This window comes from Rhinopithecus bieti, unplaced genomic scaffold (genome assembly GCF_001698545.2).
Source record: "Rhinopithecus bieti isolate Rb0 unplaced genomic scaffold, ASM169854v2 scaffold_13029, whole genome shotgun sequence".
Taxonomy (NCBI): Eukaryota; Metazoa; Chordata; class Mammalia; order Primates; family Cercopithecidae; genus Rhinopithecus; species Rhinopithecus bieti.
The window spans coordinates 3,276,892-3,304,175 of record NW_016807982.1 but is presented as its reverse complement, the minus strand read 5'-3'; the positions used below and the strand labels follow the sequence as shown (position 1 = coordinate 3,304,175).

Here is a 27,284-nt window from a genome sequence, read left to right as displayed (position 1 = left end):
GGCTGGAGTGCAGTGGCCGGATCTCAGCTCACTGCAAGCTCCGCCTCCCGGGTTCACGCCATTCTCCTGCCTCAGCCTCCCGAGTAGCTGGGACTACAGGCGCCCGCCAGGTCGCCCGGCTAGTTTTTTTGTATTTTTAGTAGAGATGGGGTTTCACCGTGTTAGCCAGGATGGTCTTGATCTCCTGACCTCGTGATCCGCCCGTCTCGGCCTCCCAAAGTGCTGGGATTACAGGCTTGAGCCACCGCGCCCGGCCTCTTTTTTCTTTTTTAATGTGCTGTTTTTCCCAGCCCTAGCTGATAGAGTTAGGAGTTTGCAGGTGTAAAGTCCTCCCCCTCCCCTTCCCTGTCTCTCTCCAGGGGGTTTATGTGAGAAGGTGTTGCTTTCTCACTCAGAGAACATATATGTGCTACCCTGTTGGATGCCTGCTGCAAGCACAGAGAGCCCCTGTTCTCATTGAATGGAATAAGTCTGTTGGATGGCTGGAATTTTTGCAGCCCCGTAATGCCAACTTTTCACTTAAAGCATCTATCCACAATGGGAATGAAGCAGTTTATGTGCTTGGTCTAGATTTGTATTGTTTTAAAACTCGTGTCTTAAAAATTTTGTGGTTTCCTATTAAGGTTTGGTTTAAGCCTAAAGCAGGAGAGTGCTGTGTCTGTAAGAACATGCTTTTGCTTTTCAGATGTTTACTATCAGAAGTGTAGATTTACCCCCAACTTTTAAGATTGCTTTAAATAACTTTTATGGCCGGGCACGGTGACTCAAGCCTGTAATCCCACCACTTTGGGAGGCCGAGACGGGCGGATCACGAGGTCAGGAGATCGAGACCATCCTGGCTAACACGGTGAAACCCCATCTCTACTAAAAAACACAAAAAAACTAGCCGGGCAAGGTCGCGGGGGGCCTGTAGTCCTAGCTGCTCAGGAGGCTGAGGCAGGAGAATGGCGTGAACCCGGGAGGCGGAGCTTGCAGTGAGCTGAGATCCGGCCACTGCACTCCAGCCTGGGCGACAGAGCGAGACTCCGTCTCAAAAAAAAAAAAAAAAAAAATTCTTTTATGTGAGCATGCCCTCACACATACTCACAGTTACAAACACATACAATATCCTGGCATCTTGGTGCCTCTTGTTACCTGCCCTGGCCCAAGATCATGTAGGAATATGAATTTAGGGGCTGATCCCAACAACCTCATGAGGTTTTCTTGACTCTCTCCCAAAAAACAGTTATCTAAAATGAAGGGCAGTGGGAAGGCTTTCCACAAGGGGAAAGGTTGATTTTTCTGTTTTTTGACCTGAGAGGTCATTACATGTATATTTACTATGTTCATTAGCTATACCATGTATATTTTATGGTTTTTTTTCCTTCTTTTTGAGACATAGTCTTGCTTTGTTGCCCAGGCTGGAGTGCAGTGGTACTGTCTAGGCTCACTGCATCCTCCGCCTCCTGGGTTCAAACAATTCTCCCACCTCAGCCTCCTGAGTAGCTGGGACTACAGGCGCATGCCACCACACCTGGCTAATTTTTGTATTTTTAGTAGAGATGGCGTTTCATCATGTTGGCCAGGCTCCCGACCTCGTGATCCACTTGCCTCGGCCTCCCAAAGTGCTGTGATTACAGGCATGAGCCACTACGCTTGACCTATTTTATGCACTTTTATGTGTATGTGTTGTTTCATAAAAAGGTATAAGAAAATGAAAAGGAAGACTAAAAGGCCAGGAAAGCATATTACTTCTTAACCTAAAAATAAAAAAAAGAGGGGTCAGCTTTACCATTACTTTTGAATGTAGACAACAGAGCAAATAGGATTAACTAGATTGGAAAGAAGAAAGGAGATAATAGTCTCTGAGTCTTTGTAAACTGAAATGATCCAGCAGAATTCTACACTTCCTTTTCTGATGCTTCCTGATGGATGTGGTTTCTTACAGCCAGAATGTTCCATACCTGCTGATTTTCATTCAGCCAGTCTCCAACCTGCCTTGTCCTTGGGGCTGAGGAAACAAAGGTGCACACTCAGTGTGGGCCTTCGGATGGGGAATTGGAGAAGTAAACTGTCAGTTGCACTGCAGAGTGACAAGTGCTAAGATAGCCATGTACACGGGATACTCTGGGAGCACAGAGCCTAACCTGAGCCTCAAAGGACTTGCTGTCATGAAGGCAAAGATGAAACAAAAGGGCAAACTGAAAGCACAGACCAAGGTGTTTGAGAGTGTTTTAGGTTAGGTTAACAGTGATTTGTTAACAATAGTCAGGGCAGGGATAAATACTTCTCTGGGCCTCCTCATAAGTTTATCTGTCATGGGATTCTGTGTATAAAATAGGGCTCTACTGATTAAAAACAAACATAAATATATATATTTATTTATTTATTTTATACTACATACATAAAATTGATAATCTAAAGTCAGCCGGGCACAGTGGCTCACACCTGTAATCCCAGCACTTTGGGAGGCCGAGGCAGGTGGATCACCTGAAGCCAGGAGTTCGAGACCAGCCTGGCCAACATGGTGAAATCCCGTATCTACTAAAAATACAAAAATTAGCTGGGCATGGTGACAGGTGTCTGTAGTCCCAGGTACTCGGAAGGCCAAGCCAGGAGAATCTCTTGAACCCAGGAGGCAGAGGTTTTAATGAGCCAAGATTGTGCCACTGCACTCCAACCTGGGTGACAGAGCGAGACTCTGTCTCTAAATAAATAAATAAATACAAGCAGTGGGTCTTTCTGGAAGCCTGTTGGCTAAGAGGGGGTTAGCATGATCAGATGAGATTGGTAAGATCATTAGCTCGTTGGCTGTGCTTCAATGGAGCATTCGGGGAAAGAATGAAGGAAGTGGGGAGACCAATGAGGGGCCTCCATGTCAGTTAAAGCTGTAGCAGTAACTTTGGTTGGACGTGGGGTGCTAGTGGGGAACGCTGTTCTAATAGAAGGGCTCCTAAATAGTCTTTTCCTCAGAATTTCCTTAGTACTCTATGGACATCTGAAAACATATACCATCATGTATAGTCCTAAATACTCTTTTCCAGAAGACCATGTTATTTATTAGCTCAGAGAGGTGAATCAGCTCTGATGTTCAGAATTCATAGATTAGATATTTGTGGACGTGCTTAGCATGTACAACTTAACATATGCCTTATAGTGTGCAAGCCTGTAGCAAAGCATGGCTTCTGCATTTGAGGTTTTTAAAAACTGACTTAACGGTATATGGAATCTTAAATTTTCCTAGAAACTGCCAGCTCATTAAAAAAAGGAATTCAAGTGGCCTTGTTGCAAATATGGTGTTGGTTTTATCATTGCACAATCAGCAATTTTATTTTGATGTTATTTGGGGGGAAGCAGTATTTTTGATTAGCAAGTAAAATTAATGTAAAAAACAAATACTGTGTTAACTATTTGGTATAATAAGGCATCTGTGCCATGTTGCATTTCAACTCATTAAATTTCTAAACTTCTAATTACGATAAGTTACAACTGTAATAGGGAAACCAATCAAACTTGGAGTCATTGATAGCTTTAGAGAAGTAAAATTTACAGTAACTTTGGAATTACCGAGGAGACCTTTAAAATCTAATTTAGTTAAAAATTGAAATATACACAATATTTAAATTTTTTTGGTTGTAAAATTCATATTTATTGGGCACCTACTTCTTAGCAAGTCTTCTTCCAGGAACTTTAACACAAATGAGTACCTTAATTCCTCACAGCTCTGTCAAGCAAGCAGTACTGTCCTCCACATTACAGATGGGGCACTCGAGGCTCCAAGTGGCCTATCTCAAGTAACACAACTATAAGGTGATAAAGCCACATTTGATTTTCATTGCTTTGTCACAAAAGTACATGCCTATCTTATATGACTTATGGCATTTAAAAGCAGAGTTTATCCAAGTAGTAATTTAAAAGATGTTTTTCTTTTAAAGTTTAAAATATTGGGTTGTAAATACAGTAACATTCCTGAGCTTAAGTTCAAGAACTCAACCATTATATGAGTTTTACCAGTGTATTAAGCAAAACATTTGAACATGAGCTAATTGTTATTAAAGGAAAACAAAGACAATTTTTATGTTTTTATTTTGGATCTGCCAGCATCAAACAGGTATATCAAATATACTTTCGGAGAATGGCGTAAGGCAAGGAAAAAAAAAGGAAAAGATTGGTTAGACAGTCTCTTTTTCAGAACAGTGTTTCTTTTATTTCATCTTGGTCCTCTGAAAATGAAAGGTTTGCTTTGTTTGAGGCACACTTGCCTCCTTATTTCCCAATTTAGTATGAGAATTTATTAACATGGGCCAGTTTGTTTTTTAGTGCTACAAAAAATAAATGCATTTGGAACAGGAGAGAACAAGAAAGTCAGGCGTTTAACTTTTTGTTTGTGAAGCTCACTATAGTATTCCGATTTTGATCAGTTTACATTTGTACTTTGTTTCCGTCACAAGATTAAGAGAAAATTGTTTTCAACTTCCAATTCCATACCTTCTCCACCCTGAGTGGCCACTGTAGATAACAGCACTCTAACCGGCCCTGGGTTCTCTCTTGCATCTCTGCTTTTGCCACTCCAGCACTTTGCTAGTCTTCTCCCTTGAATGTACCAACATCCCCCACATGGCTAGCTCTTCAGTGCCAGTTAAACTCAGCATTTATCAGGGAAGTTTTTTCTGTATTTGCTCCCCACCCCGCTCCCCAACCCCCCACCACATATGTCACCCTCAATTTCTTATGGCAACGTAGGTATACCTTTGCCATAGTGTCCTGTTGTAATCATTTTCTTTACTGTCTTCCATGTGCGAGTGTGAGAGTGTATGTGTTCATATGAAGGAAACCTCTTCACTGGCTGGCTCTTCATTCGATCTCATGACCTGGGTTATACACTGTTTTCTCTTCCCATCTGTCTTTGGACAGCTCTGCTTAAGCTCATTAGGTCGAATTTGAGCTCCTTTCATTTGCACTGCCACTGTCCCCCTTATCGAGAGTCCTAACTCTTCTTTCTCCCTCACCTCTTCTACTAGTTGTGAAGTTCCATCATTTCTACCTTCTAAATATATCTCGTATTTCATTCCTCTCTCTCTGCCCCCTCTACTTTTTACTTAGTTTGATCCTCATCGTCTGTCTAGAGAAGACTATTGTAGATCCTCTAACCATCCCCCCTTCCTCTCAGTCTTAATCCCAGTCTGTCTTCCATATAACTGTCAGTTACCATCCTAAAATGGCAATCTGTTTGTATTTCCTTTCTAAAAGTCTTCTGTTAAAGAGAAGCGGGGAAAGTGGCTGGGACCAGTGGAATATCAATTTGAGACATCAGGCTTCCTTGGCACCAATTAACCAATGTGCTTGGATCCAACCAAAGGCTTGGATCAGCAGAGGGATGGAAGTGGCAAATTTTCACTGGCTGCTCTATGGTTTACATACTAATGTAAATATTCTTTAGTCTAGGAGGCCGATAACAGTATCATCCCAGTTTCTCTCTCTTCTTCCTGCTGAAGTCACCTAATTCTCCAGGTGTATGTGTCCCATGTTCACCAGTATCCAGACATTCCATATTCCTCTCTGTTTCTTTGTCTTCACATATACTGTTTCTTCTGTCTGGAGTCCTTCCTACCCACATCAACCTTGTGAGTGCCTTTCAGATCCAGACTCCCATCTTTATCATGTGACACGATGCTTCTCATGTAATAAATGCTAAGTAAACATTTATTGAACTTATTCACATTCCAAATGTGGAAATGATGTTAGTTGGGGCATCTGCCCATTTCATAATTATTCTATGTTGTGGTCCCAGGGAACTCATGGAATTTGGTTGAAGCCTTTTATAAACTGCGTATTTTTTACTTAAGGCTAAAAGAGATTGAATCTACACATGGGTTTCCTTAAAAAGGAATATAGCCAAGAGGATTAAAGTGAGGGTACAAGGCCGGGCGTGGTGGGTCACACCTGTAATCCCAGCACTTTGGGAGGCCAAGGTGAATGGATCACTTGAGGTCAGGAGTTTGAGACCAGCCAGGCCATCATGGTGAAACCCCATCTCTACCAAAAATACAAAATTAGCTGGGTGTGGTGGCGTGTACCTGTTATCCCATCCACTCCAGAGGCTGAGGCAGGAGAATCACTTGAACCCGGGAGGTGGAGGTTGCAGTGAGCTGAGATTGTGCCACTGTACTCCAGCCTGGGCAACAGAACAAAACTGTCTCAAAACAACAACAACAAAAAAGGTGTAAATGATTCCATATTGCTTAGGCATTAAGGATAGGTCGTTCTCCACCCGATTCCCCATCCACAGAACCATAGTCTTCTAGAGCTAGGAAAGGTACTAGGTCACAATAACTGGAAGTTGCTGAAATCTTTGAGATTTTTTTAAGTGTTTGAAATAGGGGATTCCAATTCACATATGAAGTCCTTCTTTAATTAAAATGGCAAAATTGAAATTGAGGTTTTAAAATTACACCACCAAACCCACCGAAAAAAGATAGCTAGCGAATTTTGTTGGTTATTGCAAACAAAGTCTAGAGTTCAGAACATTGGTGTAAGAAATAACAATTGATTCATTTTATTTATTCGTGAAATTGAAAAATTGGGGATTGGCAAAGCAGTTAAGGTGTTGATAATCTATCATCATGGGTATTTATTGAACGACTACATAGTTTTAGACCCTGTAGAGGAGTCATAATTGTATGATATTAAATTTGCCCTTTTAAAACTTAAAATATTAGGCAGACATGGAGGCACCCACCTATAGTCCCAGCTACTTGGGAAGCTAAGGTAGAAGGATTCCCTTGAGCCTGGGAGTTTGAGGCTATAGTGTGCTATGATTGCACCTGTGGATAGCCACTGCACTCACTTGGGCAAAATAGCAAGACCTTGTCTCCCAAAATAAACAAACAAAATCCTTAAGATGTTATTGGTCATATAAAGATGTGATAAGTGAAATAGGGAGCAATAGATGCTAGTATGCAAAATAGTGCATTTTGAAATATTTGAGTGTGTAACTGGCATTTACATACCAAATCATATTTTTACACTAATTTCCATTTTGTGGAGGCAGCATGATTTCCTGGAAAAGCATATAGGACTTGCAGTTGGGAGGCCTGAATTCTGGACCTGACTCTTGATGCTAATTACCTGTGTGGTTTAGGGCAAGTTACTGTTTCCTCTTTGAAGTTTAATCCCCACATTTGTAAAAGGAATACTGGGTAAACTAGTTGAGGTTTTCTATCCCATCCAAGTCTGTAAACTGCATTTTCATGAAATCCTCTCAGTACTAAAGATGGAATTTTAGGCAGTTTTGACAATCCCCTGGACTAAAAGAAATAGCAGATGTACTGTTCCTTTCAAAGTCCAGTCTCTGTTTAATATATTTAGAAGTCTGTTTATGAAAACACTCATCGCTGGACAAACTCATTTGTCTCATTGGCGGTTCTGCATCTTCTTCCAAATTACTGACCTGCTAGGAATGGAGGTATGCCTCACTCACTGCTTAGCATTCCAAGGTGCAACACATCAAAAAAGAAATTGCACCATTCTCCAAAGCACCTCACTCATAGCAGTGTCGTCCCATTCAATTAGAGGTGGCAAAGGCTGGCCTGGCTCCAAAGGAAGACTGTCAATTCCTCTCTTTTTCTGTGTCCACGCTTGGCAGGATGCTTCCTCACGCCCACCTCTCTCTCCCTTGCTGTGACTTTAGCTTCCGCCAGATGTCACACCGCTGCTTGTCACCTCCCAGACTCTTGTCACTGATTTTGTTGTTTCAGTGTATTTATCACAACTGTTCTCTTTAGCTGTAAAATTTATGGAATTTCACTCTTAATTTTACTACAGTGTTTCTTTTTCATAATAGAGGGAATATACAAGGAGTCATATGCACAAGAGTTGGAGGGAAGGAAACACTTCATCTAACTCAAGTAAAGTTTGCATGTGTGCAGTGCGCACCCCCACCCCCAAATATACAAGAGTCTAAAGTGGCGCTGAGCTCAGTTCTGCAGGGCTCTGATGCTCAGAGGTACTGAAGAAGTCTTTTTCAGTCTCAGAAGGAAGTACATAAGAGATGTGCTTATTGGCCATTTCCCCTCTCTTCTTAAATTTGATCTTTTAGTAACCAACAAAAGTTGGACAATTTTATTGGCTCTCCGTAGCCCGCTTCTTGATCTTACTATCTAGTCAAATCTGTTGATAATGCAGTCAAATCCTAAAAGTGGTGGTGGTAGTGTTGTGGTAATAGTCAATCTGCATTACAATTTATCAGGTATTGCACTGAGCACTTTACATGTATTTATCTAAACCTTACCACAACCTTATAATGATGGGTACTTTTATTATCCTTATTGTATAGATGAAGAAATCTCAAAATGACCTAAATGCACTTCACTGTGAAAAAATAAACTCATATCACATACTCATTAAAGGAGGAAAAGATACATTTGTCTAGTTTTGTCCTCACCCTACCCTCACGCCTTTTTTTTTTTTTTTTCTATTAAGAGGCAAAATTTTGGTGGTACCTCATGCTAGAAGCTAAAATTCATTTTGAGTTCCCAGGATGGTTCACTTAAAATATTTTCTTTGTATATCAATTAGACACAACTTTAAACATGTTGGTGTTTGCATTGCAGAGCATTGATGGTGATTGCCAAGGCCTTTGGGTAGCGAGTATCTTAGCTAAATGTTTGGGTTCACTTGGATGAATGTTTGGATGTTTAGGTTAATTCAGTACTATATATAATGTTCAGTCTTAGGGAAGAAGCCTAGTCTTGTATGTTACAGTTCTTCCGCTCGGGGACCTCATAACTTTGTCTTACTACTTAGACTTACTATCTAAACAATTAGAATAGTAGAGACAACCAAAGGCTAGACTATATCATGTACAGAATAGAGATTTCATTTTAAAAGATTCTTGGTAATCTTTGCAAAGGATTACTTTGTAAGAGATTCTTTGTAAAGAGGATCCCTGGCAGTGCTCTCATTATTGATTAATGTTTCCATTTCCCCAGAATAATTAGGCAAATCCTTAAGTATGTAGTATTGATCATGGGGAACAAAGGGAACTGATGAAAAAGTGTCTAGAAAGTAGCTTTACCACTCAGGATAGACATATTTGCAAGGGAAGAAATGACATGGTTAGGGAGGGTTGACCATGAAGTAGGGATGCTCTAAGTGTCTAGTACAAATGCTTGTGACACAGAACAGCATTACCTTAGGGCCTCTGGAAAGAGTCCCAGGAATGAGAGAGGAGGAAACTCATTTACTGCTTTTCTATCATGTGTCAGGCACTGTGCTGGCACTAACATCCCTCCATATCCCTTTATGAAGACACATAGGAATTTCCCTCATATGTCAGTGCCAGAAGTAGTTGGGCTTCTCCTGATACTTGCATTGTTTATAGAGTCTTTACTGTTTTGGGCATTATACTTATTATCCACATGCCTTATCTTTTGGAATCCTCACTGTAGCAGCCCTTTGGTAGTAGGGATCATCCCGTGTTTTAAATGAGAAATTAAAATTCAGAGAGATTAAATGACTAACTTTTCTAAACTCACAGCCCAACTCTTTCTTATTTATTTATGCTATTGGTCCCTTCTTTGTTCAGTTCTGAATGCCTGGCCTGTATCCTAAGCTTTTCTTTACTTAGCACCCTGTGTCTAGAGGGAGGTAGAAAGAGAAGAACCCAAGCCTAGCAAAAAGCAACAATAAATGTACATTCATGGAGATGCTGGCAGTTGACTTAAACTTGAACCGCTTCTCAGAAGTAGCACTTATTGCTTTCTCACGTTTGTTTCGTGACTTTTCTTTTCATTTGGTAGAAATAGGGTCTTACTCTGTTGCCAGTCAGACTGGAGTGCAGTGGAGGCATCATAGTTCACTGTATGCCGGGGCTTAAGGATCCTCCTGCCTCAGCCTCCCAAATAGCCACCTCACCTAGGTTTTTTTTCCCCCATCGAGACAGGGTCTTGCCATCTTGCCTACGCTGGTCTTGAACTCCTAGGCTCAAGCAGTCTTCCTACCTTGGCCTCCCAAAGTGCTGGGGTTACAGGCGTGGGCCACTGTGCCCAGCCAAGCCAGAGATCTTTGGTGGAGCATTGTCAGAAGAATTTCACAAACTGCAAGTTGTTGCACAGATGTATTGATTTAATTAGTCTAGATAACACCATTTATTTATGCTTAAGCATCTCACACATGCAAGAGTTGGTAATTCAAAGTCACACAATAATTTGTGAGTTATCTTCAACACCAGGAGTTGTAGCTTCTGAATACCAGCTTTGGTAAGTGTATGTGTGCGTCAGATGCCTAAGCATGAGTAAATGATACTATATAGACCAATTAAGTGATGCAGTTTGCTTCTGGAATTCTGTTGACATCCTTTTTCATCTAAAATTTTCTGGTAGTGGATTTTAAATAACGCTTACTGTTCTAAACAATTGAATCTCATAGTATGGACAAGATCTTCCTTGAAGACAAAACATCTGGGTTCTGCTTGTTAAGGCCTCTGAGTATCTGGGGGAATACTTAATATACCATTGCAACTTGATGAAATTGTCTTGGCTAACTATACAGCGAGTGTTCTGGCTAGTTAGTAGAGAAGAGTAGAGTTTATCCTCTTAGCAAAAAGATTTAACTTACTTTGTGATAGGTAAAAGACTGTATTATTAATTCTCTTGGGGAGAGAAACCAGTTTCTCTTTGCTATTCTGCCTCTCTTCCTCCCTCTTTCTGTCTTCTAATTTAAACTGTAAGAACACCAAGGTATTCTATGTCTGCCAGATTTTGCAGTACTGTTTTCACACTTACATATAACTAATAGCATTGTTAAAATCTGGAGCTAATTTAAGCAGGTTTGTTGTTGTTTAAAGTGATAAGCTTTCAAAAAGAGACTGAGATGTAGTTAATATAGTAGGACTTTTGGTAGCATCTTTTCTTCCAGAGTTTGGGATGCTTTACCATTATTATTTTTTCTCATTATATTCCCTAGAAGTTAGAAAGGAGAAAGATTAATTAACCCAGTTTTACATGTTACAAAAAACCCAGAAGCTCATAGGAATTAAGTTTTTTGCCTAAGGTCAGATTTACTAAGAACGTACTCAGAATGCACAGAAAATTCCAGAGCTTGGCAGAGTGCAGCACACTACTCATTGGGAAATACGATAGGTAGATAATGATCTTCTCAGAAGTCTTGACTGCTGGTCGACTTATTTCTCTCTGGGACTACCCACTGTCTTATCACTAAAACAGAAACTTATTTGGAGGTGAGGACTACTCTGTAATCTCCAGGTGATGTTAGGAACCCTTCCTACTTAGCACAGCTGGCTTAGAATTCCAATTAAGTATATAACATGAGTTTCGTGCTAGGCACGGTGGCTCAAGACTGTCATCCCAGCACTTTGGGAGGCCGAGGTGGAAGGATTGCTTAAGCCTAGAAGTTGAAGACCAGCCTGGGCAACATAGTGAGACCCCATCTCTCTTTTTATTTCTTTTTTTTTTTTATTTTGGAAATAGAGTCTTGCTCTATTGCCCAGGTTAGAGTGGTACAATGGCACCATCTCGGCTCACTGCAGCCTCTGCCTCCCAGGTTCAAGTGATTCTCATGCCTCAGCCTCCCAAGTAGCTGGGATTACAGACTCGTGCCACCACGCCTGGCTAATTTTTGTATTTTTAGTAGAGACAAGGTTTCACTATGTTGGCCAGGCGGGTCTCAAACTCCTAACCTCAAGTAAGCTGCCCGCCTCGGCCTCCCAAAATGCTGGGATTACAGGTGTGAGCCACCGTGCCCAGCCAAGACCTCATCTCTTAAAAAAATATAATAAATTAGCAGGGCGTGGTGGTAGGTGCCTATAGTCCTAGCTGCTCAGGAGGCTGAGGTGGGAAATTCGCCTGAGCCTAGGAGTTTGAGGCTGCAGTGAGCTATGATTGCACCACTGCACTCCAGCCTGGGCGACAGAACAAAATCCTGTTACTCCCCTCCCAACTCCTCCCCCCCAAAAAAGCAAAAACCATGAGTTTTTTAAGGCTGCCAAGTGGCCGTGTTAATCAGTGTTCAAAGAATGTTAAATGCCACTTTTAGGACCATTAGCTATTACACTTCATGCTTCATAATGAGGTGTCTCACTTACTGTGCGTTTAATTAAATACATACACAAATTTAGGGATGAGGACATATCCATGGGCATTTACTGAAGTAAATGCAAGAGGAGAAACACATCTTGCAGAGAAAAAGAAAACCATATAAAATGGAAGTCCCACCCCTGATGCCTGGGGGCATAGACAGACTGAATTTAACATGGTAAATGGCGCAGCTGGTGTAGAAAAAAATAATCATCCATTTGGAGATGAAGAGCAACACAGACTCGGTCATGGTTCTCTATAAAACTCATGTTTTTAGATTTGCAGGTAATACAAAGAAAGGATACCTATAAATCCAAGTTATAATTATTTTTTATTGCTTTTTATTTGTCTCAAAATTACTTTTCAGTTAAGTCTGGTGATTCGACTTAAATATTTGAGACTTACTATCCCACCCCACCCCATGAGTTGTTTCTTTTCTCTCTCTTTCTCTTGTTTTTTGAACCCAGGCTGGAGTTCAGTGGCACAATCACGGCTCACGGTAGCCTTGACCTCCTTGGCTCAAGTGATCCTCCCACCGTAGCCTCCTGAGTAGCTGGGACCACAGGTGTGCGCCATCATGCCCAGCTAATTTTTTAGTGTTTTGGTAGAAACAAAGTCCCACTATGTTACCTAGGCTGGTCTCAAACTCCTAGGCTCAAGCAAGCTTCCCAAAGTGCTGGGATTATACCTCTGAGCTACTGCACCTTCAGCTTCCCAAAGTGCTGGGATAATACCTCTGAGCTACTGCACCCAGCTATAAGTTGTTTTTTTAGTAGTGGGCGTACAGTTTACCATTTAGGATTGGTCCGGATGCCCAGACTGAGTTTGTTTATTTCATTTGATGTGGTTGGAGCATCTGCTTTTTTCAGTCTGTGGCCTGGCACTCAGAATTGTTTATTGGTTTCAACAATTAGGAATGACAAAAGAGCACCTATGCTTGCCTTTGCAGTGCTTAAAATTTTTTTTTTTTTTTTTAATTTTGTGCGTTCATAGTAGGTGTATATATTTATTGGGTATATGGGATATTTTGATACAGGCATAAAATGTGTCATAATCACATCAGGGTAAATGGGGTATCTCTCACCTCAATCATTCCTCCTTTGTGTGACAAACAATCCAATTATACTCTTTTAGTTATTTAAAAATATACAATTAAGCTATTATTAACTATAGTCACTCTGTTTTGCTATCAAATACTTTTGAAGAAGTGCTTTTATACAGGTTCTCATCCGTGGACTTTAAGAAGATGGTAGCTTTTTCATATACCTAAAGTGCTCCAAATGCCCTTCTGTTTGAAGAGAACAAGCCGATATCCCTTGACCTGTTACCATACTCCAGGTCCTCTAGATTTCCCTACATTTTTACTTCATTGTGATTTACTCAGTTGCTGCTAATATTTTCTTTCTCATCAAGAGTCAGAATATTCTCATTTGCCTTGGGAAGAGATGTTGGTGTTCTGCTTTAGTTATCACTTTACCATATCTTTTCTTTGCAGACCCCATATCATGTGAACCTCCTCCTGGCTGGCTATGATGAGCATGACGGGCCAGCGCTCTATTACATGGACTACCTTGCAGCCTTGGCCAAGGCCCCTTTTGCAGCCCATGGCTATGGTGCCTTCCTGACTCTCAGTATCCTGGACCGATACTACACACCGAGTAAGTATTAACACTCTAGGGAGGGAGCAGTGGCAGAGCCCTGCCCTCAGCTGCTTCCCAGGTTTGTCCACCCTTGGAGTTGGGTGGCCAGGGCTTGAATAGGATGGATCCTAAGAAGCACAAGCAGGTCCCCCTCTGGAAGCTGCACTCTTCTGTGGGTCAGTAGGGTCTTGCAAAAGCTGATGTAAGTCCCATTTTTTGCCAGGCAACATGAGATAGTACGTATCTCTAGAGCTGGGTTTTGTTTTGAAGGAGGTTTGGAATAGATGTCATAGTGAATAAAACATTTTTATTGGGTTCTAAAGTTCTTCAGTTCTTTTTTTTTTTTTTTTTNAGACATCTATTTTTTTTTCCCCTATTTATTCTTCTGACTTCAACTGAAATCAACACATCCTAGATATCAGGTAATTTAGTTTGAAAAGTTGAAATCTTCCTTGAACAGACTGGAATTGGAATCCTGGGAAATTCCTCACTCTTTTGTCTTTACAGCTTCCCTTTGCTCACTGGACAGAAGTTGAGACCCACAGACCTGATTCTCAACCAACTGGCCTAAGGCAACTGCTTGGTCCTTTCCTACAAAGGGATACCTCAAATAATGGAGGCCTTTGGGTCAAAATATTTGCTGGATGATGCAGGATGTAAACTTTCTTTTATTTATTTTTTTTATTTTTAGTTTTATTTTTATTTTTTTTTGAGATGGAGTCTCGCTCTGTCACCCAGGCTGGAGTGCTGTGGCCGGATCTCAGCTCACTGCAAGCTCCGCCTCCCGGGTTCACGCCATTCTCCTGCCTCAGCCTCCCGGGTAGCTGGGACTACAGGCGCCGCCACGTCGCCCGGCTAGTTTTTTGTAGTTTTTAGTAGAGACGGGGTTTCACCGTGTTAGCCAGGATGGTCTCGATCTCCTGACCTCGTGATCCGCCCGTCTCGGCCTCCCAAAGTGCTGGGATTACAGGCTTGAGCCACCGCGCCCGGCCAGTTCTTCAGTTCTAAGAGTTCAAGTTTTTTCACTTATTTTGCTTTGCGTAGATGCTTATTGGCATCTCAGTAAAGAATGAGTGGGTAAAGCAAGTAGCTGTATATTTGTTTTGAACTTGCGAGAATGAACAGGTCCCCAGCATGTCAGCTGAAGGTTTCTTTGCCCAAACATCAAAGCTTTCTAAGGCTACAAATCTGAGCCTTCCCTTGGTTGTCACCCAATGGCTGCCCCCTCTTGAAAGAAAAAACTGTCCCTATACTTGTCCATAAAGCATCAGCTTGGCAAAACTTCAGATACAGGGATACTTTTTAGAAATTTTTATTTTGTAATTGACAAATAATAATTGTACATATATTCATAGAGTACATCATGGTGTTTCAATACATGTAAACAGATCAGGGTAGTTGATATATCGATCATCTCAAACATTTATCATTTTGTGTTGGGAACATTTAGTATCCTCCTTGTAGCTATTTGAAACTATATATTGTGAGCCATAGTCATTTTACAGTGGTATAGAACAGTACAGTACAGCTTATTTCTCTGTCTAGCTATAATTTTGTATCTTTTTTTTTTTTTTTTGGTTTGAGACAGTCTCCCTCTGTCGCCCAGGCTGGAGTGCAGTGGAGTGATCTTGGCTCACAGCAACCTCCGCCTCCCAGGTTCAAGTGATTCTCGTGCCTCAGCCTCCCAAGTAGCTGGGATTACAGGCGTGTGCCACCACGCCTGGCTAGTTTTTGTATTTTTTGTAGAGACAAGGTTTCACTGTGTTGGTTTGGCTGGTCTAGAACTCCTGACTTCAAGTGATCCACTGGCCTTGCCCTCCCAAAGTGTTGGGATTACAAGAGTGAGCCACTGTGCCCGGCCAATTTTGTATCTTTTAACAAATGTCCCCCATCCCTTACAGAGGATTTCTCAGCCTCTAGTATCGTCTGTTCTACTTTGTACTTCTATGAGATCAGCTTTTTCACCTTCCACATATGAGTGAGAACGTGTAGTGTTTTAACTTTGTTCCTGGCTTATTTCATTTAACAGTATGTCCTCCAGTTCCATTCATATTGAATGACAGGATTTCCTTTTTTATGGATGAATAGTATTTCATGGTGTATATGTACCACATTTTCTGTATCCATTGATCTGTTCTCAGACACCTAGGTTGATTCCATATCTTGGCTATTGTGAATAGTGTTGCAGTAAACACTGGGGTGCAGAATTTCCCCAGTGATATAATGATTTCATCCAATATAATGGTTTCCTTTCTTTTGGATAAATTCCCAGTCGTGGGATTGCCGGATCATATGGTAGTTCTACTTGTAGTTTTTTGAGGGACCGCCATACTGTTCTTCCTAGTGGGTATACTAGTTTGCATTCCCACCAACAGTGTGTAAAGAATTTCCTTTTCTCTACATCCTTGCCAGCATTTGTTATTTTTTGTCTTTTTGATAATAGCTATTCCTAACTGGGATGAGATGTTACCTCATTGTAGTTTTGATTTGCATTTCTGTGATGATTAGTGATGTTGAGCATTTTTTTCCATATATTTGTAGGCCATTTGTATGTCTTGTGAAATGTCTTTTGAGATCATATGCCCTTTTTTTTTTTTTTTTTTTTTTGAGACGGAGTCTGGCTCTGTCGCCCAGGCTGGAGTGCGGTGGCCGGATCTCAGCTCACTGCAAGCTCCGCCTCCCGGGTTTACGCCATTCTCCTGCCTCCGCCTCCCAAGTAGCTGGGACTACAGGCGCCCGCCTCGTCGCCCGGCTAGTTTTTTGTATTCTTTAGTAGAGACGGGGTTTCACCGTATTAGCCAGGATGGTCTCGATCTCCTGACCTTGTGATCCGCCCGTCTCGGCCTCCCAAAGTGCTGGGATTACAGGCTTGAGCCACCGCGCCCGGCCCATATGCCAATTTTTTAATTGAATTTTTGTTCTCTATTGAGCTCTTTCAGTTCCTTGTATTTTCTGGATGTTAACTCCCTGTTGGATGAGTAGTTTGCATGTATTTTCTCCCATTCTGTAGTTGCCTTTTCACTCAATTGTTTCCTTTGCTATGCAGAAGCATTTTTTAGTTTGATATAATCCCATTTGTTTATTTTTGCTTTTGTTGCCTGTGTTCATGAGATTATTCATAAAATCTTTTTCCAGATCAATGTCCTGAGGCTTTTCCCCTGTGTTTTCTTCTAGTTTCGGGTCTTAAATTGAGGTCTTTGATCCATTTTGAGTTGAATTTTGTATAGGGTAAGAGGTGAGGGTCTGGTTTTATTCTTCTGTGTATGGATATCCAGTTTTTCTAGCACCATTTATTGAAGAGACTGTCCTTTCCCCCAATGAGTGTTCTTGGTACCTTCATCAAAAGTCAAATGTAGATACGTGGCTACATTTCTTAATTTCTCTATTCTGTTTAATTGGTCTATGTGTCTATTTTCATGCCAGTAGCATGCTGTTTTGGTTACTACAACTTTGTGGTATATTTTGAAGTGTGGTAGTGGTATCAACTACTAGATTTGTTCTTTTTGCTCAGGATTGCTTTAGCTATTCAGGGTCTTTTGTGGTTCCATACAAATCTTAGGATTTTTTCCCTAATTCTGTGAGGCATGTCATTGGTGTTTTGATAGGGATTGCATTGAATATATAAATTTCTTTGGGTAGTGTTGTCATCTTAATAATATTAATTCTTCTGATCCATGAGCATGAGGTATATTTCCATTCATTTGTATCCTCTTACACTTACTTCATCAGTGTTTTATAGTTTTCGTTATAGAGGTCTTTCACCTCCTTAGTTAAATTTCTTCCTAGGTATTTTATTTTCTTTGATTTTTGTATCAAAATATGGGATTTTGATACAAAAGATATGGGATTGCCTTCTTGATTTCTTTTTTTTTTTTTTTTTGAGACGGAGTCTCGCTCCCTCACCTAGGCTGGAGTGCAGTGGCCGGATCTCGCTCACTGCAAGCTCTGCCTCCTGGGTTTACGCCATTCTCCTGCCTCAGCCTCCCGAGTAGCTGGGACTACAGGCACCCACCACCTCGCCCGGCTAGTTTTTTGTATTTTTTTTTAGTAGAGACGGGGTTTCACCGTGTTAGCCAGGATGGCCTCAATCTCCTGACCTCGTGATCCACCCGTCTTGGCCTCCCAAAGTGCTGGGATTACAGGCTTGAGCCACTGTGCCCGGCCCTTGATTTCTTTTTCAGCTAGTTTTTGTATAGAAACACTGGTTTTTGTATATTAATTTTGTATCCTGCAACTTTATGGAATTCATTTATCAGATGTAAGAGTTTTCTGGTGGGGTCTTTAGGTTTTTCTGTATAGAAGATCATGTCACCTACAAATGGGGACATTTGACTTCCTGCTTTCCAGTTTGGGTACTCTTTATTTCCTCCTCTTGCCTAAGTGCTCTGGTTAGGACTTCCCAGACACAGGGATGTTTTGTGCTAAGTTCCATCTTCTGACCCCAATCCTAACCTCAACTTTAGCCTCTGTGGGCAATGGGTACTTTGGAATTCTTAGCTTTTACAGACTATAGATGAAGCACAGATAACCACTTCTCTCCTTGCATTCCATTCTTCACTGTCAGTATCGTAAGAATCTGGCATGTTCATTCTTTTTTGGTGCTGCCCTCTCGCTCAACCTTAGCCACACTAGAGCTCCAGGCCACATCCTGAAAAGAATTAGCCTGGCCTCCGAGTGACTTTCTTGATTTGGCATCTGTCAGTAATTCAGCTGATTTGCCCACCAAAATAACCACTAGCCACCCCTGAAGCCCGAGTGCATAACATGTCGTCCCAGTTTGCCATGCCCACAGACAGTTCCTTTGGCTCCTGTTTTGGGAAAGTCTTAGCCCCATCCTATGAATTCTCTTCCCATTGTTAAACAGAGACCCAGCTGGGAAAACAAGGCTGAAATTCTGACCCTGTCCTCTCTTTCCCTGATTTGCAGCTGACTAGGGCAGATGGAATTGATTTAAACCCTGGACTAAGGGGGAGTGAAAGGGGTGGGTTATGATAAAGAGAGACAGGCTGATGGACTTCTTCAGAGGCGGGCCCTGGCCAGGGGAGGCAGAATTCCTTCATGCTTACCCTCAGTGTAGCAAATCAATTTGCAATGGCTTGTAGCTCCTGGAGCACTGGGTCTGGGGCACCCCCAGCTGCATGTGGAGTAAGTTGGTTGCAGACTAGAAGGCAAAGCATTTTTTGCCTTTGCCGTTTGTATGGCACTCAGGCCTGAAAAAGTCAGCTTTGATTAAGATTTGAAACTTAATCAAAAGCTGCTGAGAGTTGGATTTAATGACAGCACCGGAATGCTTGTGTTCTCTTCCAGCTATCTCACGTGAGAGGGCAGTGGAGCTTCTTAGGAAATGTCTGGAGGAGGTGAGTAGTTCCCATGGGATCCTGAAAGGAATGTTTGTGTCTCTGTTTGCCAGTATTGTTCCTGTTCCTCGGTTATATTTTTTCTGATTTTTGCCAGAAGGTGTAATACATACCCACTACCCAGATGTGAAGTTGCTACCAGGGATAGAGTTTGGTGTGGGTAGCAAGCTCATTTTTCTCTCACAGATTACCCCCTCAATGTCAGCTTTATAATTTAATTCTTTCTGGTTTATCCAAACCAGTGTTTCTCAAATTGTAGTGTGTATAAGTATCACCTGGGAAACTTGTTAAAACAGATTGCCATCTCTGCCCAACCCTCAATTCTGATTCCACTGTTCTGAGGTACAAACTGGGAAGCTCTGCTTTAACTGGCAGTCGCAGGTGATTTTGCTGCAGGTGGTAACTGAGGCTGTACTTGAAGAACTTCTGCCCTAAACTTTATTTTTTTAATTTGAGACGGAGTTTCACTCTTGTTGCCCAGGCTGGAGTGCAGTGGCATGATTTTAGCTCACTGCAACCTCCGCCTCTGGGTTCAAGGAATTCTCCTACCTTAGCCTTCTGAGTAGCTGGGATTACAGGTGCCCACCACCATGCCCGGCTAATTTTTTGTATTTTTAGTAGCGACAGAGTTTCACCACATTGGCCACTCCTGACCTCAGGTGATCCGCCTGCCTCAGCCTCCCAAAGTGCTGGAATTACAGGTGTGAGCCACCACACCCTGCCCTAGACTTTATACCTGCTCTGTTCTTGTGCCACCTGGAATTGCCATACTGCCTGCTCCCTTAATAGTGCACAAGTCTTTGTAATCTAGAGAGAAAGCCTTCCCTAAGAATTCAGGAAGACCATAGAAAGCAACTAGGAAGCTTTGGGCAGAAGGCGAGAGTAGACTTTGGTTTGTGAGGCCAAGATTACAGAACACACCCTTTCTAATATTTCTCCTTAGAGTCTAAGGCTTTGGGTATGGATGGAGGATGGAGAGGTCAAAAGCCAGCCACATTAGTTTTTTCATTCTTTTACTGTTCCTGTGGCTTAAGGATGAACTTGAACTCGTGGTTTAGTAAGAGAGTAGGAAGATAAGAGCAGAAGCATTGAGAATAATGTCAGTTTGCCTCTTACACAAGCCTTTTGTTTTCAGTCCTCAGTGCCTACCACCCCTATTTATATATAATTTTTTTTAATAAATGGGGAGAGAGAGGAGAAGGATCAAGCCAGTGCTGGTGGCTCACGCCTGTAATCCCGCACTTCGGGAGGCCAAGTATGAGGCGGATCACCGAGGTCGGAGAATCATAGATCATCCTGGTTAACACGGTGAAACCCGTCTCTACTAAAAAATACAAAAAACTAGCTGGGCGAGGAACGGAACCACATAAAGTCCAGCTACTCAGGAGGCTGGGCAGGAGAATGGCGTAAACCTGGGAGGGACGGAGCTTGCAGTGAGCTGAGATCTGAGCCCTGCACTCCAGCCTCTGGGTGACAGAGCAAGACTCTGTCTCAAATAAAAAAAAAAGGGGGGGGGGTCTCGCTTTGTCACCAAGGCTGGAGTGGAGTGCAGTGGCATCATCATAGCTCACTGCAGCCTGGACTTCTGGAACTCAAGCGATCCTCCCAAGTAGCTGAGACTACAGACAGGCACCACCACACCCACCTCATTATTTTGTTTTTAAGATATGGGGTCTTGCTATTTTGCCTAGGCTGGTCTTGAACTCCTGGGCTCAAGATATTCTCCCACCTCAACCTCCCAGTTACAGGCCTGAGCCACTGCTCCTGGCCTCTGCTTTGTTCTGAGGGCAATCACGCTTTGTTAGCTTATTATCTTGAGACATTTTAAGAGAGATGTCTGTGTTTACCAGACTGATGGGTAACAGACTGTGGGTAACAGAACACTGGATTGTCTCATTCTTTCATCAGCTGACTAACCAGAGAGACAGGCTTTTAGCTGCATCTCCCGTTTCAGCCTCCCTGCCTCCCATTGATCCTCCAGCTGCCGTTTGAGTACCCTCTATCACTAGAGTACTAGTGCCCTACTGCCAGCTGCCTCCAATAGAATTTCAGTTCCACAAAAGCAGGGATTTTTGTTTGCTTGTATCCGCAGTGTCTAGAACAGAGCCTGGCACGTAGTACTTAGTAATTATTTGTTGACTGATTTCCTCCATGTCTCTCTGCAGCTCCAGAAACGCTTCATCCTGAATCTGCCAACCTTCAGTGTTCGAATCATTGACAAAAATGGCATCCATGACCTGGACAACATTTCCTTCCCCAAACAGGGCTCCTAACATCATGCTCTCCCTCCCATTTGCCAGGGAACTTTTTTTGATGGGCTCCTTTATTTTTTTCTACTCTTTTCAGGTGCACTCTTGATAAATGGTTAATTCAGAATAAAGATGACTATGGATATAATTGAGCCCTCTGGTCCAGGTCTCAGTTTACCTAATATTACCTCAGAAAAGATATAGAGGGAAAATGATCTTTTTGCCAGGTCTGACTTTTCTTCCTGCTCTGCCCTCCGTTAACACCCAGCACTCTTTAGCAGCTGATGGCCGCACGTTCTACTCCACTCTTGGTTCCTTTCCAACTAGCTTTTCATATATTTTACTTGCTAATGTCTCTATTCTCTCTAAAGTAGTGGTTATGTTTGCCCTTAAACTTAAATTTTTTTAAATTAATTAATCTGAATGAATAATATATGCACTTAATAAAACATGCAAACAGTACAAAACATGTAGTGAAAATATTTCTTCCATAGCCAGGCACGGTAGCTCACGCCTGTAATCCCAGCACTTTGGGAGGCCGAAGTGGGCGGATCACGAGGTCAAGAGAGCAAGACCATCCTGACCAACATGGTAAAACCCTGTCTCTACTAAAAATACAAAAATTAGCCGGGCGTGGTGGCGCATGCCCCTAGTCTCAGCTACTGGGGAGGCTGAGGCAGGAGAATCGCTTGAACTCAGGAGGCAGAGGTTGTAGTAAGCCTAGATCGTGCCACTGTACTCCAGCCTGGCAGCAGAACGAGACTCCGTCTCAAAAAAAAAAAAAAAGAGAAAAGAAAAATGTTTCTCCCATCCCTATAATCCAATCACCTGCTTCTGGCTTCCCCTCCGGGAGGAAACTTCAGCTACTAATTTCTTATGTTTTTTAAGAGATACTCTTTTACTGTGTATTGTATACATACATACAGACACATGCCCCCTTTAAATTTTTTAGATTTATTTATTTATTTAGAGACAGGGTCTTACCCTAGCCCAGGCTGGAGTGCTGTGGCGTAATCTTGGCTCACTGCAACCTCCGCCTCCTGGGGCCAAGTGATCCTCCCATCTCAGCCTCCTGAGTAGCTGGGATTACAGGCGTACACCACCAATGCCCAGCTAGTTTTTGTGTTTTTCATGGAGACAGGGTCTCACCATGTCATTCAGGTTGGTCTTGAACTCCTGGGCTCAAGCAGTCTGCCTGCCTTGGCTTCCTAGTGCTGGGATTACAGGCGTGAGCCACCGTGCCCGGCTAAAAAGTAGTTTTAAAGTTCTACATATTGCTTATTTCACTTAACACTATATTAGAAATTGTTTTATATCAATACACATAGATATGCTTATTCTTGTTGAGAGTTGCATAATTTTCCATTAAATTGATGTACCATGGGCAGTTAACCAGATACCCGTTTTTTCTCTTAGCCTACCTTTAGGGAACAATGTAGATGTTTTGTGGTTAAAGCCACTAAAACAGTGGTTCTTAACCAGATGTGTGTTTCAGAATGTTCACCTCACATTTCCAGTTGCTACTGATGCTGCTGGTCTAGGAACCACATTCCAAAACCATTTGGTCTCAGACTAGGATAAACCCTACTTTATCCAATTCTGTGCTCCTCTTAATACCATATACAGATAGGTTTTTGGTTTGTGATGAAATGTGTCATCTAAGATACTACCTACTGATCCTAACGTTCATGTTAAAATATTGGGTTAACATTAGATTTGGGTGTCTTATACACTGTTTAATACACCAATGGTAAATGCCTTATACCATAGGAAGAAAGCTAATCATTGAGTAAATGGGAGAAAAGAGATGATTCACATCACTACAGTTGATTCAACCTCCAACACCACCATGAATATGCATAGGTTTGAGCTTTTAGCTAGATTCCTAGGTGTAGGGCATCTATTTTAAAAGCGCCACAGGTGGCTGGGCGCGGTGGCTCAAGCCTGTAATCCCAGCACTTTGGGAGGCCGAGGCGGGCGGATCACAAGGTCAGGAGATTGAGACTATCCTGGCTAACACGGTGAAACCCCGTCTCTACTGAAAATACAAAAAACTAGCCAGGCGAGGTGGCGGGCACCTGTAGTCCCAGCTACTCGGGAGGCTGAGGCAGGAGAATGGCGTAAACCTGGGAGGCGGAGCTTGCAGTGAGTGGAGATTGCGCCACTGCACTCCAGCCTGGGCGACAGAGCGAGACTCCGTCTCAAAAAAAAAAAAAAAAAAAATAGTGCCACAGGTGATTCTGATGCCCTACCCAGTGGCGTTCTGCTCTCCTGCTACATGATTTTCCCGTCTGTACAATGATTGAAATAGCACCTATTCCATGTGGTAGATAGGAGAATTCCATGAGATAATATAGGTAAACATTTAGTTCAGGGCCTGGCATGTGGTAAGTGCTCAGTAAGTGTATAATGATTGGTAAACTTGTTTTTCTGCATTCAGGCTTCACCAGGAATGACATATGGTTCTCTGCCTTTGAATATAAGTGTCCCCAGGGCAATCTCAGGCAAGCCTGCAAACCCATCCTGACTCTCAGTGTTTTTTTGCCAACCCGGATCTCTTTCCTGAGCTCCAAATCAACTCATTCCTAGATAGCTCACCCTCCAGATTTAGGGACATCGAACTCAGTACGTCTAAAACTGAGCCTTACCATCTGCCCCTCTCCAAACCTCCTCTATGACATTCTGTCTTAGAGAATTAGAGCCACCTGGTTTCCCAAGTACCCAAGTCAGAAACCCAGGCATCATTTATTTTTAATAAATGTTTTATTTTGGAATAAATTTGGTTTTACAGAAAAGTTGCAAAGATAATACAGGGTCCTTATACCCCTTATTCAGTTTCTATAATGTTAACAACTTCTATATACCATGGTGTATTTGTCAAAACTGAGAAACCAACATTGTTTGGTGTATTAGTATTACTAAGCTCCAGGCTTTATTCAGATTTTACCAGTTTTTCCACTAATTTTCTTCTGTTCTAGGATATAATCCAAGATGCAACATTGCATTTAGCTGGGCATCATTTTTATGCCATTCTTTATCTCCTGTCTCTACATGGCCACCAAGTTCTGGCATTTCTACATCCTAAACTTTTTAATTTTATTACAACTTTTTATTGTTGTTTTTCAGAGACAGAGTCTTGCTCCATCACCCAGGCTGGAGTACAGTGGCACGATCATAGCTTACTGCAGCCTTGAACTCGTGGACTCAAGTGAACCTCTTAACCCCAACCTCCCAACAGCTGGGACTAGAGGTGTGCCCCACCACACCCAGCTAATTTTGTAAAAATTTTTTGTAGAGACAGGGTCTCACTATGTTGCCTAGGCTGGTCTCGAACTCTTGGCCTCAAGTGATCCTCCCACCTTGGTCTGCCAAAGCACTGGGATTACAGGTGTGAGCCACTGCACTCAGCCTAAATCTTTATAAATCTCCATCCCCATTACTCTGGTTCACCCCTATCGTATCTTAGACTATTTAACAGCCTCCTAACTTCACTCTACTTTTAATCTTTTCCCTCTCCAGGTCTCTCTCCATACTTTAAAAAACTAATTTCACCATCCATTCCTCTCTGCCCTTAAAACTTTCTGGTGGTTTTCCATGACTTAAGAGACTAAAGCCCAGTTCTTTGGTTTGACATGCTAGGCATTCCATAATCCTCTCCTAATCTAACTCCCCACTTTCCTTTCCCTCTTTTACACTTCAGAAAGCCTGTATTCCAACTAAATTTACATGGCCTTGGTCGTTCACTCATGACTTCACACCTATATATTACCTATAAGAAGGGTAAGCACTGCTTTGTGGAACTTTTCTTACAGAGGGGTGTGTGTGTGTGTGTAGTCGTGATGTAGTGTGGTCTGGTAACTTCTGTTTTCTTCTGCTGGATTTTAGTTTTTAAAATGCCAGCTGTGTCCTAAATCAATTTGTCCTAAATCAATTTCCTGAAGTTTAAAAAACATTGGGAATATACTCATTCTTTAACACTCCTGGCCAAACACTGTTCAGAATGGAGTTCTGATTAGCTCCCATCTGCTTTCAGGTGATTAATACACAGAAAAACAAATTATTCCTTCCCAGGCTTGCGGTGGGAGGCGGGGATAGGTTGGAGAAGAGAGCAGCTGTTTTGCCTCAGGGTAGGGAAGCTCAGCCCTACTAGAGAGGGGATGGGAAGGCAGGAACCTTTGAGAGATGGAAGAGGCCACTGAAATGGCCCAAGAGCTTGGTGTTGGTAGCTGAGCAACCACGCTAGGTCTGCCCTGCCTGGAGCCCAGAGTCCTTTCACTTCTGCTCCTCTCAGCCTTTTGACAAAAGCAGCAGCAGTGCCCAAGCAAGAGAAAGACGTGCATTCTTGGGTTCTCTCTAAATGTCTGCTGCTTGATTACTCCAGTGTGTGAATTATGGGTTAGTGTGTTTGGGAGGAGAAACCTGCAACTTGCCTTCACGTACCTTCCTTCATGGGATGGAATGTTTTCAAAGACTGAACTTTTCATATTTATTCTGGAGTGCTATGATCCTTTAAGAGAAAGTAGGAAAGTCTTTAAACTCCAAATTGGAATGCTTACCCAGTCTAAACACTCTCCATTTAATTCACAACTACTTGTTTGCAAAAAAAAGAAGACATATAAACAATCTGTGTGTACTTTATTGTTTAGTTTTTAATTTTATTATTATTATTATTATTATTATTATTTGAGACAGAATCTCGCTTTGTCACCCAGGCTGGAGTGCAATGGCACGATCTTGGCTCACTGTAGACTCTGCCTCCTGGGTTCAAGAAATTCTCCTGCCTCAGCCTCCCCAGTAGCTGGGATTACAGGCGTGCGACACCACACCCAGCTAATTTTTGTATTTTTGTAGAGACAGGGTTTCACCATGTTGGCCAGGATGGTCTTGGAACTCCTGACCTCAAATGATCTGTCTGCCTCGGCCTCCCAAAGTGCTGAGATTACAGGCGTGAGCCACTGCACCGAGCCCCTGTGTAAACTTGAATGGTCATCTACTTTTCCTTAGGGCTAAAGCCAGTTAGAAGCTAAAACGTGATTTATTTTGCCATGGGGAAAAGAAAAACAACTTAATGGGAAGAATCAAATGCTGAGACCTCATTAGAAGCTTCTTAGGCCACTTAGTGTCTGTACCGTACTGCTTCCTCTGCACTGTTAACTACCCTGACCATATGCTGGCTTAGCAGAGCCTGGGGGCACAAGGGCCTGGGAGGACCTGCTTCCCCTTGCCTGTGAACCCTTCTGTAGATGGCCATGTGATGCAGTGGAAACGAAGGGAGGGTCGGATCACACACATGCGTGACCACTTGCTTAGCGACTTTGGGCAAGTTGCTTTGATCTACAACTTGCTTGTTTCTAAAATAGGACTTATTGAGGACTACATGGTCCTTTCCTTAGGGAAAGTTGTCTAGCCCATGAAAAGTTTTTGATAAACTAATTTCTTCTGGGTATTTATAAGCTTTTATTGATGTATTACTATATTCCAGGCATTATATAGAAGTGCTGTATGTCTTATCCCCTCAACTTCCCATAGTCTAAGATAATTTTAGAGGCAGGATGTCTCTTGCCAGGCCCCTAGGCTTCAGTTAAAGCAGAGCATACTTCAGCCTTCCCCCACATTCCTTTTCTTTTCTTTTCTTTTTTTTTTTTTTTTGAGACGGAGTCTCGCTCTGTCGCCCAGGCTGGAGTGCAGTGGCCGGATCTCAGCTCACTGCAAACTCCACCACCCTGGTTTACGCCATTCTCCTGCCTCAGCCTCCTGAGTAGCTGGGACTACAGGTGCCCGCCACCTCGCCCGGCTAGTTTTTTGTATTTTTTTAGTAGAGACGGGGTTTCACCGTGTTCACCAGGATGGTCTCGATCTCCTGACCTTGTGATCCTCCCCTCTCGGCCTCCCAAATTGCTGGGATTACAGGCTTGAGCCACCGCGCCCGGCCCACATTCCTTTTCTCTTCCTTTCTGCAGAAAG

At 42.4% G+C, this 27,284-nt stretch overlaps 1 protein-coding gene across 3 annotated transcripts in view; it reads left to right on the top strand.

Moving 5' to 3' along the window:
• The window catches only part of PSMB2 (proteasome 20S subunit beta 2), a 39,202-nt gene extending 17,730 nt beyond the window's left edge, over positions 1-21,472 (top strand). For all 3 annotated transcript variants that reach the window (XM_017884475.1, XM_017884476.1, XM_017884477.1), the window contains 3 exons: positions 13,570-13,732; positions 19,022-19,071; positions 21,237-21,472. In XM_017884475.1, the coding sequence (XP_017739964.1) occupies positions 13,570-13,732; positions 19,022-19,071; positions 21,237-21,344 (321 nt within the window). In that variant the 3' untranslated portion in view covers positions 21,345-21,472. The remainder of the gene's footprint in view (positions 1-13,569; positions 13,733-19,021; positions 19,072-21,236) is intronic.
• The last annotated feature ends 5,812 nt before the right edge of the window (positions 21,473-27,284 follow it).